The 17,801-nt window shown below is 66.4% G+C and overlaps 1 protein-coding gene across 1 annotated transcript; it reads left to right on the top strand.

Moving 5' to 3' along the window:
• Nucleotides 1-5,816: 5,816 nt before the first annotated feature.
• LOC115895932 (serine/threonine-protein phosphatase 2A regulatory subunit B'' subunit beta-like) lies at nt 5,817-15,747 on the top strand. Its single transcript, XM_030926465.1, has 11 exons — nt 5,817-6,054; nt 6,257-6,359; nt 6,593-6,667; nt 6,922-7,008; nt 7,496-7,652; nt 9,090-9,138; nt 9,604-9,693; nt 11,129-11,304; nt 12,875-12,993; nt 13,074-13,180; nt 15,468-15,747. Exons 1-11 carry the CDS (start codon nt 6,044-6,046, stop codon nt 15,616-15,618), a joined length of 1,125 nt encoding a protein of 374 aa, XP_030782325.1. The 5' UTR covers nt 5,817-6,043; the 3' UTR covers nt 15,619-15,747.
• Nucleotides 15,748-17,801: the final 2,054 nt, after the last annotated feature.

Raw genomic sequence — 17,801 nt, 5'->3', positions numbered from 1 at the left:
AGGCGGGTGCCCGTCACGCGTGAGAGTGAGGGGGACGGCCGAGGCGGGTGCCCGTCCCACGCGTGAGAGTGAGGGGGACGGAGGCGGGTGCCCGTCCCACGCGTGAGAGTGAGGGGGACGGAGGCGGGTGCCCGTCCCACGCGTGAGAGTGAGGGGGACGGAGGCGGGTGCCCGTCCCACGCGTGAGAGTGAGGGGGACGGCCGGGCGGGTGCCCGTCCCAGCGTGAGAGTGAGGGGGACGGAGGCGGGTGCCCGTCACGCGTGAGAGTGAGGGGGACGGAGGCGGGTGCCCGTCACGCGTGAGAGTGAGGGGGACGGAGGCGGGTGCCCGTCACACGCGTGAGAGTGAGGGGACGGAGGCGGGTGCCCGTCCCACGCGTGAGAGTGAGGGGGACGGAGGCGGGTGCCCGTCACGCGTGAGAGTGAGGGGGACGGCCGAGGCGGCCCGTCACGCGTGAGAGTGAGGGGGAGGGCCGAGGCGGGTGCCCGTCACGCGTGAGAGTGAGGCGGGACGGCCGAGGCGGGTGCCCGTCACGCGTGAGAGTGAGGGGGACGGCCGAGGCGGGTGCCCGTCACGCGTGAGAGTGAGGGGGACGGAGGCGGGTGCCCGTCCCACGCGTGAGAGTGAGGGGGACGGCCGAGGCGGGTGCCCGTCCCACGCGTGAGAGTGAGGGGGACGGCCGAGGCGGGTGCCCGTCCCAGCGTGAGAGTGAGGGGGACGGAGGCGGGTGCCCGTCACGCGTGAGAGTGAGGGGGACGGTGGAGGCGGGTGCCCGTCACGCGTGAGAGTGAGGGGGACGGAGGCGGGTGCCCGTCACACGCGTGAGAGTGAGGGGGACGGCCGAGGCGGGTGCCCGTCCACGCGTGAGAGTGAGGGGGACGGGGAGGCGGTGCCCGTCACACGCGTGAGAGTGAGGGGGACGGAGGCGGGTGCCCGTCACGCGTGAGAGTGAGGGGGACGGAGGCGGGTGCCCGTCACGCGTGAGAGTGAGGGGGACGGAGGCGGGTGCCCGTCACGCGTGAGAGTGAGGGGGACGGAGGCGGGTGCCCGTCACGCGTGAGAGTGAGGGGGACGGAGGCGGGTGCCCGTCACACGCGTGAGAGTGAGGGGGACGGCCGAGGCGGGTGCCCGTCACACGTGAGAGTGAGGGGGACGGAGGCGGGTGCCCGTCACGCGTGAGAGAGGCGGGACGGCCGAGGCGGGTGCCCGTCACACACGTGAGAGTGAGGGGGACGGCCGAGGCGGGTACCCGTCCACGTCGTGAGAGTGAGGGTGACGAGGCGGGTGCCCGTCACACGCGTGAGAGTGAGGGGGACGGCCGAGGCGGGTACCCGTCCCCACGCGTGAGAGTGAGGGGGACGGAGGCGGGTGCCCGTCACAGCGTGAGAGTGAGGGGGACGGCCGAGGCGGGTGCCCGTCACACGCGTGAGAGTGAGGGGGACGGCCGAGGCGGGTGCCGCCGGCGTGTGAGGGTGAGGTGGAGAGGCTGGAGCGGCTGAGGTGGGGGTGTGGACTTTGCATCTTCTGACCGAGTTTAACTCACTCGTCAGCTCTGCCGGCTCGCTGCTGACTCGCTGTTTGCAGCCGGCCGAGTCGCCAACGCGAGGTCAGGATATCGTCAGGCGAGCCCAGTTTCAGCGTCTCTCTTCTCGTCTGTGTCTGTGTCTGTCCCCTGACGTGCCGCACGGCGCTGCCCGCCAGTGCAGTGCTGGACAGCCGCAGAGAACATGCCCCTTCCTGCGTCGGGCTCACGTCGCCCCTGGCACAGCGGCCCTGCCTCATTTCTTCCTGGCATCCTTCGTCAGACTCCGGAGGCCCCTTCCCTTTCTGTTCCTTGTTTGCTGGCAACTCTTTTCTTTTCTTTCTTTTTTTTTTTGAGCCAGGTTCTCACTCTGCCCCTGGGCTGGAGTCCAGTGGCATCATCTCAGCTCACTGCAGCCGCGACCTCCTGGGCTCGAGTGATCCACCCCCCTCAGCCCTCCCGAAAAAAATGCAGCCAGACCACTGGCACCTGCCACCACACCTGGCTGATCTTTTCTTTTTTCTCGTAGACACAGGGTTCCGCGACGTCGCCCGGGCTGGTCTGGAACTCCTGGGCCAGAAGGGCCCTCTTGTCTCAGCCTCTGAAAGTGCTGGTGGGACGATGACAGGCCTGAGACACCGTGCCTGGCCTCAGTTTTACTTTTAAAATGACCAACGTGCCTTGAAGTTGGTCCAGTATATTCTCGACCCGTATTTTCAGACGTGTATTTCTGCGTGTAGCGAGTGGGGTTTTCCTTTGGTCGTGTAAAAGGTGAATGGACTGACATCTGAGTGTGAAGGCAGCTCCGGTCCCTGGTCCACGGCAGCTGTCACCTGGATATTGGTCCATATATACCGTGATTGCTGAGCATTGCTGGGTTTTCACAAATGACATGACGCTCCTCGTATGCACTAGCTGTGCGTTGCCAGGCCTCGCACGGGCTGGGTCACGAAGAACTGGTCTTGACCTGACAGACGTCTGAGTGTGAAGGCAACGCCGGTCTTGGGGTGAGCCCCGGTCTTGGGGTGAGCCCCGGTCCCGGCTGTGCGGGTGGGCGTGCCGCGGCTCCGCCTGGCCCCACCGAGAGCTGGTCTTTCTGTATGTGGATCACAAAAACAGCTAATTAGTTTGGAGGTAATTTTCGGGTTCGGTGTGGTGTGGGGACTGCGAGCCCAGCACTCCCACGCTCAGTTCTCATCACCCAGGCGCTGGGGATGCAGCCGTCCCTGGTTGTAGTATCAGACCTATAGTCCCAGCACTATAGAGGCCGAGGCGGGAGGATGGCTTGAGGGCAAGGGTTCCAGACCAGCCTGGGCAACATAGTGAGACCTCACTCTACAAAATAAAAAAAAAAAAGCCACGCGTGGTAGCACACACCTGTGGTCCCAGCTACTTGGGAAGCTAGGGTGGGAGGATTGCTTGAGCCCGTGAGGTTGAGACGGCACTGAGCTGAGATCACACACTGCACTCCAGCCTGGGCAGCAGCAAGAACATGACTCAGGGGGAAAAAAATAGGATCACCCTGTAGCTAGCCTGTAGGACTGCATAGATTTGACTTTAGCCTGCAGGACCGGGTACACTTGGCGCTAGCCTGTAGGACTGGATACATCTGATGCTCCGTCCGTGCCACCAGGTCATTACGGCGTGTCTTGCACACCGTGAGGAGCACAGATGTGAAGGCTGACACATCCCCACCTACCTGGGTGTCGAGTGCTTGGGGTCTGAAATCTGCATAGCCCGGGAGCCAGAACGGCCTGATGAGGTCAGAAGCGTGAGAGCAGCACCAGCCCAAGGGCCCAGGGCCCGGCCTCCAGCTCGTTCCCTCCCGCCGCACCAGGCACCCTTCCAGGTGGCCAGGGCTGAGCTCCGTCAGGATCCTCGTCACGGGAGCCGGCACGTGCCTGTGCGTCCTGCAGGGCCTGGCCCCTCCAGCTCCACATGGCTGCCTTCGTGTCATCCACAGGTGCACCAGCCGGAGACCATCTTTTTCCCGTCACTGCACCGCACTCCGTGTGGTGGCGTGCAGCCCCTGCAAGTTCCCCCACGTCCCCTGTGGTCACTCCCGCCCCGCACCTGTCTGGACGACGCTGCCACCGTTTATTCCTCCAGCCCCTGCTGTGGCTTCCGGCTCCTCTCCCCGGGGCACCGTGAATCAAGCAGCCGACATCCCCATCCGTGCGGCTGTCACGGGCATCGGCCCTCTTCCCACTCGTGTGCTTCTGGGAGGACGGATGCCCCGGCCAGGCCTCGGGGCCTTAGGCTCAGCCGCCCTGTGGGCCGCTTTCCCGGCAGCTGTGCGGCGTCCTGCTTCCCCCAGCAACACGGACGCCCGGCTGCCTGCTACGACCTGGCATCTTCAGTCCTTTCTGTCTCAGCCGCGTGTCGTGCTCTTGTTGCCACCTCTCCATGCCCCGTGAACCCTGCCCTCGCCAGCGCCGGCGCCGGGCACGCTCCCCCTTGTCTGCCCTGTCTCAGTGGCTTCTCCTGTCATTCTGTTCACCGTGCCGGGCGCTGAGCCTGAGTCCCGGGCCCTGAGCCTGAGTCCCGGGCCGGGGCGGGCAGCTGACCGCTCTCTTCTTTCGGGGGGTTCACGTGTGCCCTGTTTAAGAAACTCTGGCCACGGCAGAGCCTCTCGTTTCCTTCCGGGAGGGCCGCTGTCTGGCCTTTCACCCTTCGGGCTGGGATCCCCCAGTATTCAGTTTGCGTGATCTGCCCCAGCTCACTTCCTTCCCTTGCTCTCTTAGCCCAGCGGTGCCTGAGGGAGACTGACTTCATACCCTGACTTTACAGGAAGGGTTGAAATGGGGCAGTGGGACTTACATCCACCAGCGTGGTCCCCTGCAAGTTCTTTGTGTTCCCTTATACGTTTTCACGTGAGCCTGTCAGTGTATACTGCACACCCAAAACAACAAGCCCTCGGTGCATGTGGGTGGGGGCTGCGTGGACTCTGGGTGGGGGCTGCGTGGACTCTGTGGGTGGGGGCTGCGTGGACTCTGGGTGGGGGCTGCGTGGACTCTGTGGGTGGGGGCTGCGTGGACTCTGGGTGGGGGCTGCGTGGTCTCGGTGGGGGCTGCGTGGACTCTGTGGGTGGGGGCTGCGTGGACTCTGTGGGTGGGGGCTGCGTGGACTCTGTGGTGGGGGCTGCGTGGACTCTGTGGGTGGGGGCTGCGTGGACTCTGTGGGTGGGGGCTGCGTGGACTCTGTGGGTGGGGCTGCGTGGACTCGGTGGGGGCTGCGTGGACTCTGTGGGTGGGGGCTGCGTGGACTCGATGGGGGCTGCGTGGACTCTGGGTGGGGGCTGCGTGGACTGTGGGTGGGGGCTGCGTGGACTCTGGGTGGGGGCTGCGTGAACTCTGGGTGAGGACTGCGTGGACTCTGGGTGGGGGCTGCGTGGACTCTGTGGGTGGGGGCTGTGTGGACTGTGTGGGTGGGGGCTGCGTTTACTCTGGGTCAGCAGAGTCGTCTGGAGGAAATTGCGGTCTGTAAACTCAGCAGCGCAGTGAGGTCCAGCTCACCACGTTTAGCTCGTCTTTGATTTCACCCAGCTGTGCTCTGTAGCTTGCTTTGTAGACATTGTGTGTGATTTATTTATTTATTTATTTTTTAGACAGAGTCTCTTTCTGTCACCTCCCGGGTTCAAGCGATTCTCCTGCCTCAGCCTCCTGAGTAGCTGGGACTACAGGCACGTGCCACCACATCCGGCTAATTTTTTGTATGTTTAGTAGACACAGGGTTTCACCATGTTTGGCCAGGCTGGTCTCGAACTCCTGACCTCGTGATCCGCCCACCTCGGCCTCTGAAACTGCTGGGATGACAGACCTGAGCCACCCGCGCCCCAGCAGGGTTAATTAATTTTTAAGAAATCTTTCAAATCATCAGTTTTGATTTTCTTGATTGTTGACTATTTTTCCTTCCATCTCTGCCCTGTGTGTGTTACTTTGAGGTACAAGTGCAGATGACTGATTTTAAACTTTCCTTCCTCACCTGTGTATTTAAGGCTGTGAACCTGCCATGGGCCGCTGCTGCAGGCCTGTCCCACACGTTCCATAAGATGTTTCTGTGGCTGTCAGAGTCACCACGTGCCTCCCTGACGGGGCCATTTCTTCCTGCACATACTGGTTCTTAGTCTGTGCCGCTTGATTTCCAGACACTGGGGACGCAGCCGCCTCTGGTTACAGTGCCCGCGTGTGGTCTCTGGTCGGGGGGACTGCGTGCCCCGCACTCCATCGCTCCGCTCTCCTGACTGGGTTCCAAGGCTGGAGCGAAAGCCAGGTGGAGTTTGCGGCACCCGGACGTGCCTGGCTGAGTGTGCTGCGTCTTTCTGCAGCAGGGGGTCTCCGGGCAGCATCGGTCAGGCGCCAGGTGCGCAGCAAGAGCGCAGGCGTCCAGGCCTCGCTGACTGCCCTCTCCTGCCCTCTCTGCCCCAGGCCTGCGGCTGCCCCCTCTACTGGAAGGGGCCGCTCTTCTATGGCGCCGGCGGGGAGCGCACGGGCTCCGTGTCCGTCCACAAGTTCGTCGCCATGTGGAGAAAGTGAGTCCCGGGCCGGGCACGGGGCTGTGTCGGGAGGGCGGAGGCGTCCCCGGGTCCCCGTGGCATCAGGACAGGTGCCCCCCGCGGCTGCCACAGTGAGAGGAGAAACCCGCGCGTGGCCACAGGCCTGCCGGGGGCGTGCGTGGCTGCCTGCCGTGTTCCACCCTGCGTCTGCGGGGTCAAAATCCTCTCGTCCTTGCAGAATCCTGCAGAACTGCCACGACGACGCGGCTAAGTTCGTCCATCTGCTCATGAGCCCTGGCTGCAACTACCTGGTGCAGGAGGACCTGGTCCCCTTCCTGCAGGTGAGAGCCGGCGTCCACACCGCACGCCTCACCCCCACAGGAGCTGGTGTCTACACCGCACACCTCGCTGGAGGCCCGGTGTCCACACCGCATGCCTCATGCGTCACGGGAGGGCCGGCGTCCACACCACACGCCACACGCCTCACCCCTCACGGGAGGCCCGGTGTCCACACCGCACGCTTCACGGGAGGGCTAGTGTCTACAGCGCACGCCTCATGTCTTCCCACCCGCAGGACGTGGTGAACACGCACCCGGGGCTGTCGTTCCTGAAGGAGGCGTCCGAGTTCCACTCGCGCTACATCACCACGGTGGGTCCCCAGCAGGGGCCGGGGTGAGCCCGGGGGCGGTTGCAGCGCGGGGCGGGGCGGGCGGGGTCCGGGGTCTTGAGCTTCGGGAGGAGGCGGCTGTTTCCTGGGAAGGTGTCTGCCGTGCCCGGAAGCCCCGGCGTTGGGGGCACTCTGGTTTTCCGGGGTGGCCGCGCCCCTTTCCCCGGCTCCCGGTCTCCGTGCGGGGCGAGGCTCCGGGGGTCTGCGCACCCCCCGCACTGACGGCGCCCCCGCAGGTCATCCAGCGGATCTTCTACACCGTGAACCGGTCCTGGTCTGGCAGGATCACCTGCGCGGAACTGCGGAGGAGCTCCTTCCTGCAGGTGCGGAGCGCGCCTGCCCTGCCCTGTCCTGCCCTCCTCTCCTGTCCCTCCCTCCCTCCCCTCCTTTCTTCACTCCTCCGTCCTCCCCCTTCTTTCCTCCCCCCCTTTCCTCCCCTCCCTCCCCCTCCTTTCCTCCCACTCCCTTTCCCTCCCCCGCACTCCCACCCCATCCCCACCTCCCCCACGCTCCTGCCCACCCCCAGGCCTGTGAGCGCCGCCTGCAGTTGGGGGTCCGTGGTTGATCTGCGAAGTGGGGGGCCCTACTGGGCACCAGGGGGAGCCGAGCCCTGATTCCCCGAGAGCTGCCCCACGCCCGTCTAGGCAGCCGCCCCCACTCGGAGCGGCCCCGGCCCCAGCTGCCCAGTCCCCACCAGCCACGGAGCGGCCCCGCCCCGCCTTTCCTCTTGCCTGCCCCCGCCCGCAGCCACCCGGACTTGGGGCGTCCTCCCAGAGGCCCCGCGCTCAGGCCTCCTGGGTCCTTTGGCAGAATGTGGCGCTGCTGGAGGAGGAGGCGGACATCAACCAGCTGACCGAATTCTTCTCCTACGAGCACTTCTATGTCATCTACTGCAAGTTCTGGGAGCTGGACACGGACCACGACCTGCTCATCGACGCGCACGACCTGGCGCGGCACAATGACCACGGTGCGCAGGGGCAGAGGGGCGGGCGGGGCGCGGGGACACCGAGCAGACCCTTCTTCTCTCAGGGCCTCCCGGGTCTGCAGCTGCCTCGCGTTCCCCACTCCTCGCTCCGTGTCTAGGTCCCCGCGTGCGCCTCTGCACCAGGCCTCCGCCCCCGGGCGTCTACAGGGTCAGTGTGGGCCGCGGGTCCTGAGGCTCAGACGGCCGCACCCGGCCCCGAGGGCCTGCAAGTCTGCGGGGCTTTATTGTTAACAACCCGGGCAAGGGCGTGCAGACCAGCCGCCGTCCCTCAGGAGCTCCGCGTTCCAGCCCCCAAGGCCGGGAGCAGTTTTCCATCCAATCCCAGGCTGGCTGGAGCGCAGGCTTAGAGGTCGGTTGGATACCTCCGCGGGAAGCGGTGCCTCCCAGGTGTCCTCACCCGGCGCCTCTGAGAGTCGTCCAGCTTCCAGGAACGAGAACCTGCCTGTGGCCTGTGGGGCTGGAATTTTCTAAAAGATTCCTGGAAGTCTGCTCCCCCCGCCCCCAAAAAAAACCACATGACCAAGAGTATTTCCCAGTCACGGTGGCATCTGTTGCGCGCGGCCGACTCGCAGGCCTGGTTCCCGAAATGTGGGCTCCGCCCGTCCGCCTCTCCCGGGGCTGGTCCTGGGCCGCGTGGCCGCGGTAGACCCCCGTCCTGCGTGCGTGGGACGCGCCCCTGAGCCGACGTAGCGTTCCCTGGATTTCTCCTGTACCCAGTTCAGGGAGCCACCTGCGTCCTGGACCCCATAAGTAGCCGCGAGAAGAGCACAGCTCGGCAGAGCCGCCCGTGTGGCCCGAGCCAGCGCCTCACCGCGGGGAATCGGCCCCGAACCAGGCGTTCGCTGTCCCCGTGAACCCCGGGCCCGGCCCCGGCTTTCCCTGTACCTCTGTGCCCACTCTGGGTCTCAGGGCAGGACGGGCTGTGCGGCCGGGTGATGACGGGTGCGGGCCGGGCTGGGCTGTTTCTCACGCAGGGCGGCCTGAAGCGGGGGGCATCTTGGCCCCAGTGCGTGCCAGGGACACGGGCGACCGCAGGGATGGCCGTCCCGGCTGCGGGACCTCGTGGGCCGGAGCTGACGGCCACGGTGCCTTCGCTCTTGCCTCTCGTTAGCGGAGTCTGGGCTGAAACGTGTTACTTTTCGGGATCGCACTGGAGGCCTCACTCTGCCTCTGGAAGCAGAACCTTGGAGGCCTGAGTGTTCTGCCTGTTAAAGTCGGGTTTGGAACCACGCTCAGCTTCGTGCTCCCCTGGTCCGCTCCAAGGGCAGGTGTGGCTGCACCCGGGAGGGGCCTGTGCGGGGGCCCCGGGGCCGCCTGTGGGCATTTCCGTCCTTACCCCATCCAGGCTCGGCTCTGGGGGGTCGTGACATGGGGGCCGAGGCGCGGTGCGGGCTGCCCATCCACCCCCTTCCTTTGCAGCCATTTCTACCAAGATGATCGACAGGATCTTCTCCGGAGCAGTCACGCGGTACGTGCGGCTCAGGCCCCACGAGGACCCGGGTCCTCCTTGCCTGACATGAGCTTGTCGAGTTCCCACAGCCAGTGGCTCTCAACCCCAGGCCCTGAGGAGGGGCGCGTGTCTCTGTCACCTGAAACCCTAGTGGGGGGCATGAAACTGTCGTGTGAGGTCTGAGGAAGGGGGCGGCCCGTGCCCCAGGTCAGGGTTCTTGTCGGGCGCCGGGCCTGAGCGAGCCCCGAGAAGGGGACGTTGCCGGCATCCAGGCGGCCGTGGCGGTGGTGCAGCTGCACTCCTGACCCCAGCTGGATCTCGGGAACGCTCTGTGGCCACGTGGCCTCCCCCTCCTCCCAGGAGGGTCAGGAGGAGGGCTGGGACTGGGGGCCCCTTTCACCCCCGGTCATGGGCAGGGGCTCCATGCCTGTGAAGCTCTCCCTGACAGACGTCTTCATCTCTGCATCCTGGCCTGGGATCTAGAGGCAGAAAAGTGCAGAAGGAAGGGAAGATCAGCTACGCCGACTTTGTCTGGTTTTTGATCTCTGAGGAAGACAAAAAAACGCCAACCAGGTGGGTTTCTGCCGCGGTGTGGATGTGTTCCGGTGCAGGACCAGGAGCCGCCTGTGTGACGTGTGTCCCCAGGCGGATGCCTGCATGTCTGGGGGGGGGTGCCACAGGGCACGGGCGGATACGTGCACGCCTGCCAGAGGGGCCACAGGGGACAGGTGGATACATGCACGCCTGGTGGGGGGCGGCAGGGGACAGGCGGATACGTGCACGCCTGCCAGAGGGGCCACAGGGGACACGCGGATACGTGCACGCCTGGCAGAGGGGCTGCAGGGGACAGGCGGATACGTGCACGCCTGGCAGAGTGGCTGCAGGGGACAGGCAGATACGTGCACGCCTGCTGGGGGGCTGCAGGGGACAGGCAGATACGTGCACGCCTGGCAGAGGGGGCCGCAGGGGACACGCGGATACGTGCACGCCTGGTGGGGGGCTGCAGGGGACAGGCAGATACGTGCACGCCTGGCAGAGGGGGCCGAGGGGACACGCGGATACGTGCACGCCTGGTGGGGGGGCTGCAGGGGACACGCGGATACGTGCACGCCTGGCAGAGGGGCCACAGGGGACACGCGGATACGTGCACGCCTGGCAGAGGGGCCACAGGGGGACACGCGGATACGTGCACGCCTGGCAGAGGGGGCCACAGGGGACACGCGGATACGTGCACGCCTGGCAGAGGGGCTGCAGGGACACGCGGATACGTGCACGCCTGGTGGGGGGCTGCAGGGGACAGGCAGATACGTGCACGCCTGGCAGAGGGGCCACGGGACACGCGGATACGTGCACGCCTGGCAGAGGGGCTGCAGGGAACACGCGGATACGTGCACGCCTGGTGGGGGGCTGCAGGGGACAGGCCAGATACGTGCACGCCTGGCAGAGGGGCCACGGGACAACGCGGATACGTGCACGCCTGGCAGAGAGGCTGCAGGGAACACGCGGATACGTGCACGCCTGGTGGGGGGCTGCAGGGGACAGGCGGATACGTGCACGCCTGGCAGAGGGGCTGCAGGGGACAGGCGGATACGTGCACGCCTGGCAGAGGGGCTGCAGGGGACACGCGGATACGTGCACGCCTGGTGGGGGGCTGCAGGGGACAGGCGGATACGTGCACGCCTGGCAGAGGGGCTGCAGGGGACACGCGGATACGTGCACGCCTGGTGGGGGGCTGCAGGGGACAGGCGGATACATGCATGCCTGGCAGAGGGGCCGCAGGGGACAGGCGGATACGTGCACGCCTGGTGGGGGGCTGCAGGGGACACGCGGATACGTGCATGCCTGGCAGAGAGGCCGCAGGGGACAGGCGGATACGTGCACGCCTGGCAGAGAGGCCGCAGGGGACACGCGGATACGTGCACGCCTGGTTGGGAGGCTGCCCCGGGGGCTGCAGGGCACGGGCTGGGAGGGCCCGGGGCGGAGGCTGACAGAGCTCACTGTGCCACAGCATCGAGTACTGGTTCCGCTGCATGGACCTGGACGGAGATGGCGCCCTGTCCATGTTCGAGCTCGAGTACTTCTACGAGGAGCAGTGCCGAAGGCTGGACAGCATGGCCATCGAGGCCCTGCCCTTCCAGGACTGCCTCTGCCAGATGCTGGACCTGGTCAAGCCGAGGACCGAAGGTGACGCCCCGTAAGGGCACGGCCCAGGGCGAGGGGACAGATATGGGCGAGAGGACGGGACAGACGGCAGAGAAGACGGCCCAGGGTGAGGGGACGACGGGTGGTGAGAAAGTGGCCCAGGGTGAGGGGATGCGTCCGCCTGTGAGGCGCTGTCCTGCTGGAGGGGCCCCTGGGAAAGGCCACCCCTACTCTGAGTTTGTGACGAGGGCAGCATCGCAGGTGTCCACTCTCACGGCGTAAGAACTCCTACTCGGGACGTCGACACCCCCGAGGGTGGCCTGGAGAACCAGGGCCGGGGCTCACTGGGGACGTCGGCACTGGCTGAGGGACCAGTTGCCGCGTTTGTGCTGATGCCACACAGGGTGGTCCAACCCTCTCATCCCTTCTGGTTCCTCCCCACTCACCCTGTCTCTCCCACCCGCGCCCCTCCCCATCTCCTCCCCTCTCACCCCGTCTCCTCCCCTCTCACCCCCCCGGCACCTCCCCTCTCACCCCCGTCTCCTCCCCTCTCACCCCCCCGGCTCCTCCCCTCTCACCCCCCACACCCCCCCGCTCCTCCCCTCTCACCTCTGGCTCCTCCCCTTACCCCCTGGCTCCTCCCCTCACCCCCCGGCACCTCCCCTCTCACCCCCCCCCCCGCTCATCCCCTCTCACCCCCGTCTCCTCCCCTCTCACCCCCTTGGCCCCTCCCCTCACCCCCGTCTCCTCCCCTCTCACCCCCCTGGTTCCTCCCCTCTCACCCCCAGGCACCTCCCCTCTCACCCCCCCACCCCCCCGTCCTCCTCTCTCACGTCTGGCTCCTCCCCTCTGGCTCCTCCCCTCACCCCCTGGCTCCTCCCCTCTGACCCCCCTGGCACCTCCCCTCTCACCGCCCCCCCGCTCCTCCCCTCTCACCCCCCCCCCATCTCCTCTCCTCTCACCCCCGCTGGCTCCTCTACTCTCCGCTCTGGCTCCTCCCCTCAACCCTGTTCCCTGCCGCCCATCGTCCCAGCCTGAAGGTCCTGAGTAGGAGGTTCTTGCACGGTGAGACTGGACACTGTGGTGCTGGCCCTGGTCACAAACTCAGAGTAGGACTGGCCTTTCCCAGGGCCGCTAAGGCAAAGGGGCGCATCTGCGCTCCCTGGCTTCCTTCTCATCTCAGACTGCAGCTCTGGGACTTGCACTTTGGAAATGGCTCTGAGACCCGGGCACCACCCTGCAGCCCTCCCTCTCCCTGGCTGGGGCCCTCCTGGTGCTCAGTGTCCCGGGGACACCCTCTGGCCCCTGCCTGCGTGGGGAGCTCCGGGCTCTGTCATTTCAGATCCAGGGGCGCCTTCCCGGCACCTGCACCACGTCCCAATCCCTGCGTCCTTGGGACACAGGTGGCCCCAAGCCACCTCCGCACCACGTCCTCCCACACCTCAGCCCCCACCCAGATCCACGCGTGTGTCCGCCTGTCCCATCAGACCCGTGGCGGGAGAGCCCGGAGCCTCGTGCCGCATCCTTAACCGCGTGTGACCGACGCACGCAGCCCACACCCGGCCCGAAGGTGAGGCCGGGCTCACGCCTTGGACACGTCCCCTCCCCGCAGGGAAGATCACGCTGCAGGACCTGAAGCGCTGCAAGCTGGCCAGCGTCTTCTTCGACACCTTCTTCAACATCGAGAAGTACCTGGACCACGAGCAGAAAGAGCAGATCTCCCTGCTCAGGGTGAGTGCGGGGGTGCGCGGGCGGGGGTGCGCGGTCGGGGCCGCAGCAGGCCGGGAGTGTGACGCGTGCGCTTCCCCCAGGACAGTGACAGCAGCGGCCCCGAGCTCTCGGACTGGGAGAAGTACGCGGCCGAGGAGTACGACATCCTGGTGGCCGAGGAGACGGCGGGGGAGCCCTGGGAGGACGGGTGAGCGCGCGCGGCGGGGGGCAGTGAGGGGGGTGTGGGGACATGAGGGGGGCGCGGGGGCAGTGAAGGGGGTGCGGGGGACAGTCATGGCGCAGGGACAGTGAGGGGGTGCGGGGACAGTAACGTGGCGTGCGGGGGCGCAGGGGACAGTGAGGGGGTGCGAGGCACAGTGAGGTGGGGTGCGGGGACACCAGGGACAGTGAGGGGATGCGGGGCGGGACCCGACACGGGGGATGCAGGGTGGGACTCGGTCACTGTCCCCCGCCCCCCACCCCCTGTAGTGGTGTAAACGGTACTTTTAAGATCCCCGGACGCTGCTGGTAGCGGGGTCACGGCAGACCACGCCCAGCTTGAGTGAGCTTTGTGGGTCCTGGTGCCCAGTCCTGGGGGCGTCTCCCCTCACCCAGCGGTCAGCGCGCTCACTGAGGGGATGCTCTGGCCTCTTCCTGGTCGGCGGAGGTTTCCCCACATGGGGCTGAGTGTCTCAGATGCTCTCGCTCCGTGTTCCTCTGTCTGTCTGTCCATACGGTAAATGACACTGAGGCATCTTCAGCCAGCCCCGTATTCCCGGCATAGACCTTAGTCATGTGATCCTTGTATAGCGTTGCATTCTCTTTGCAAAGATTATCTGTAGTAGTTTATTATTTTTCTTGAGACAGGGTCTTGCTCTGTCCCCGAGGCGAGGGCAGTGGTGTCATCACAGCTCACTGCAGCCTCGGCCTCCTGGGCTCAAGCCATCCTCCACCCTCGGCCTCCTGAGCACCTCGGATTACAGCAGTGTTCCCCCCCCCCCACGCCCAGCTAATTACTACGGGGGTGTCCCACGCCTGGCTAATTACTACAAGAGTGTTCCACCCCCCACACCCGCCAACTACGGGGATGTCCCCCCCCCGGCACCCAGCTAATTACTACAGGACTGTCCCCAGCGCCCAGCTAATTTTTGTTTTTCTAGAGACAGTCTTGCTATGTTGTCTGGGCTGGTCTCAAACTCCTGACCTCGGGTGATCCTCCCGCCTCGGTCCCCCACAGCGCTCTGATCGCAGGCCAGGAGCCGCGGCACCCGGCCCACGGCTTTTCTTGGGATGTGTTGGTCTGGCTTGGGTGTCAGGGTAATGCTGGCTCATGCAATCGGGGGCAGTATCCTCTCCCCGTAGTTTCTGGAAGAGTTTGTATCCAGGACCTGTTACTTCTTCCCTCAATGTCTGCTAGAATTCACCAGTGACCCTATGTGGGCCTGGTTTTATTTATTTTTTTTTACCTAGAGTCTCGCTCTGTCGCCCAGGCTGGGGTGCAATGGTGCGATCTCGGCTCCCTGCAACCTCCACCTCCCGGGTTCAAGCGATTCTCCTGCCTCCGCCTCCCGCATAGGTGGGATTACAGGCGCTGCCACCGTGCCCGGCTGATTTTTTGTATTTTAGTAGAGATGGAGTTTCACTATATTGGCCGGGCTGGTTTCGAACTCCTGACCTCAGGTGATGCGCCCGCCTCGGTCTCCCAAGTGCAGGGGCCTGGGTTTTTACGGTTTGCCTACTTTATCGTGGGTCGACTGCCTTCGCCGTGTGCACGCCTGCTCCGGCAGGTGCAGCTCAGGTCTGCGGGGAGCTCGGCGCCGGGCCGTGGGGGGCGTCTTGGAAAGGTGTCCCCACGGGATCCCTCTGAGGGTCTGTGTGTGGGGTTGGTGGCCGCGGCACTTTCTCTGGAGCCGTGCCTGAGGTCACTGCCGAGACCTTAACGGAAAGCGCGCGTCCCGTCCTCCCACCGCTGTGTGTTCCGGTCGGAACCGAACTGGTGGCCTCCACTCGGAGCTTGTGTGTGTGTTTGGGGAGCATTTGTCTAAACCGTGGTCCCCGTTTTGGAAACCGTGTTCCGTCGCGGGCTTTGTTCTCCGGTCCTGCGTGGACACCGCGACCCAGTTGTGGACACAGTCCCCTTGCAGCGGGGAGGCTGGCCTCTTCCAGTCGCCGTGGTCGCTTTGGGAAAAGGCGCGGTCCCCGCAGCCCCTCTGTCAGGGCGGACGCCGTGCGCACCTCGTGCCTGGGGCTCCCACCCGTCCCGGTGCGTTTCACCTGCGCCGCAGGCCACTCCCCCGGGAGCCTTCGTGGAGCTGCCGGATTCTCAGCCGGGAGCATGTTGCTGGCTCAGGGGTCGCAGCTCAGGGTTGGCTGAGGGGACGTTCTTGTGCTGGAGGCTGGTCGCCGGGAGGCCTGCGTTTCCCGGAAACCACGGCGCTGGCTCCGCGGTTTGGCTCTGCGCCGCCGGCCCCGTCTTCACCATCCCCTCGTTGCAGGTTCGAGGCCGAGCTCAGCCCTGTGGAGCAGAAGCTGAGTGCCCTGCCGTCCCCACTGGTCCAGAGGCCCTTCTTCGAGGCCCCCGCGCCCCTGGGCGCCGTGGACCTGTACGAGTACGCGCGCGGGGACGAGGACCTGGAGCCGCTGTGAGGTCGCCGGGGGACCCCACCGCGGGCCCCTCTGCACGTGCCACAGCCGGGACAGCGCGGCTTGTGTAAAAACTCTTGTCTTTTGGGGAAAGTGAGTGCGTTGTACGGAATGGTAAATTTTTATTTATTCACAGAAGCGTGTGGTGTGAATTGCCGCGGTGGGTTCGCGCCTGGACCTGCCTGGAGCTCTAACGCCTGGGGGCCCCGCCCGGGGGACACGCGAGGGCCGCTCGGGACTGGGACGGGCTCCCACACGGACACCCTCCGGCCTTTGCCGTCCCCGCGGTCACGTCTCTCTGGAAAGGGCCATGTGCGCACAGCTGTGAGCGCAGCTCCCGGGCACGTCGCCCGTCCCGGACAGGAGCCTCCGCCGCAGCCTGTGTGTTCTGTGTCAATGCACAAAAGCGTTTCTGGCGATCGCGCTTCAGCCACCGCGTGGGCTTCGTTCCGGATCTACGGACGCGGCCTGGTTGGGGGCCACGGCCACGCCACAGGCCGATGCAGCCTGAGCCTCCTCCCCAGCTTGGGGCCGTTCCCTCCCAGCGCCGGGGGCCGAGGCCGCGTTCCACAAACGGCCCCAGAAGGAAGGAGCCGGCGCCGAGTCGGGGCGTCCGCACCCGGGAGCCACGTGCAGTGACGCGTAAACGAGGGGGTTCGGAGGCCCCGCCGGGCGCAGCCCTGAGTGCAGGGGGGACCACGAGCTCCAGGGGCACCCGACACGGATGAGCCCAGGCCCAGCTCTGCTTCCTCCGCAGGCCAGGGAGGGTCACGGGTGGTGACCACAGGAACGACCCCCTTTCCTCGCACACGACAAAACGCTCCCCCCGGAAAGGGACGTGGCCCGCACGGCGGGGAACAGGCGGACGGGGCAGGAACACCCTGAGAGCTGCACACACGCCCCGTTCATCCACCGCAGCCCTGGCCGTGAAGGAGCTGGACGCACAGGGTGGTCCCCGTGACCCCGAAGAGAGACGGCGGGAGCTCGGGGCGGTGGGTGGACCTGGCAGCACCTCCCAGGGGAACGGCCGCTGCCCCCAAGGTGTCCCCAGTGTCACCAGGTGTCCCCGGATTTCCCGGAGGACGCCCCCACTTGGGTCTGCAAAGGGTCAGGGCCCCCCAACAACAGGACAGGTGCCGGGCAGGAGGGTCCAACGGTGGCCGCGGCAGGTCAATGACAGCGGGAGCCACGGCCTCAGGGCCCAGCCTGCCCCCAGCTCGGGGGAGCCCGTCGGGGAGGGCAAGTCCGCCCCCCACCACCTCAGGACCCCCCACAGCGATGGTCATGGGAGCGAGGGAGCAGAAGTGGGGGTTCACCTCTGACTGGAGCCCTCCGCCTCCCACGGTGACACTAGGAGGCCCCCAGTGGGGCTTCAAGGCTGGGGGTTCAAGGCTGAGACATCCGAGGGTTCCCTGGGGCCGTGAAAGGAAGGACAGCGTCCCCCACCCACGTCCCTGGTGAGGCCCCTGCACGGCCCCCGACACACCCCTACTCACCGCATTCCCCAAGCGCTCCTTCCTCCGCCAGCCACGGCCTCCGATGCCCTGGGCCACACCCGGGCCGGCCCTGCACACTCGGCCTCTCCTGGAGAAGCGGGGGGTGGTCCCCGTGGACGGCGGCGCGGCGGGGAGACCAAGAGCCCAGCCGCCACTTGGTCTAGGGGTCCGTTCCGCTGACAGCCCACGTTGAGGGGGACCGGGGGCCCCCACAAAACAAGCACCCGGCTCACCCTGACGGTGGCCAGCGGCCAGGACGTCCCAGGGCTCGGCGGGGGCGCCTTTGGCGTCACTACCTCCTTCTGGGAATAGCCGTCCCGGGCGCACCGCCCTTCCTTCGTGGCCGTCACCCCTTGGAGAGCCCCGAGCAGGGACTCAGCCGGCCCCGCTCCTCCCTCCCAGAGTCCCTTCCTGTCAGATCCAAGCGCGTTCACGGGGGCAGCCCCGGGTTCACCCAGGAGCCGCAGCGCGAGCGTATTCCGGGGAGACCCCGAAAGGTGCCAACCACAGCCCTGAGGCCCCCGGGCGCCGCCTCCTGGGACAGGACACGCGTCCTGCAGGTGCAGTGGGGGTGACGGGCACCCCAGGCTCCCAGCACTGGCGCCAGAGCGCTGTCCCGAGGGGCGGCAGGGACGGGCATGGGAACACGGGGGCTCCCCAGAACGAAGGGACCCAGCCTGGGGCGGGGGG

The sequence above is a fragment of the Rhinopithecus roxellana genome, unplaced genomic scaffold (assembly GCF_007565055.1).
Source record: "Rhinopithecus roxellana isolate Shanxi Qingling unplaced genomic scaffold, ASM756505v1 contig3912, whole genome shotgun sequence".
Lineage (NCBI taxonomy): Eukaryota > Metazoa > Chordata > Mammalia > Primates > Cercopithecidae > Rhinopithecus > Rhinopithecus roxellana.
Note: the sequence above shows the minus strand (reverse complement) of the source record. Positions and strands in the feature narration are given on the sequence as shown.

Excerpts from the sequence above, each read along its gene's own strand:
- LOC115895932 (XM_030926465.1), top strand. Across the intron at positions 11,305-12,874 it reads GGTCAAGCCGAGGACCGAAG|GGAAGATCACGCTGCAGGAC; the intron begins GTGACGCCCCGT and ends CCCTCCCCGCAG. Across the intron at positions 12,994-13,073 it reads AGCAGATCTCCCTGCTCAGG|GACAGTGACAGCAGCGGCCC; the intron begins GTGAGTGCGGGG and ends CGCTTCCCCCAG.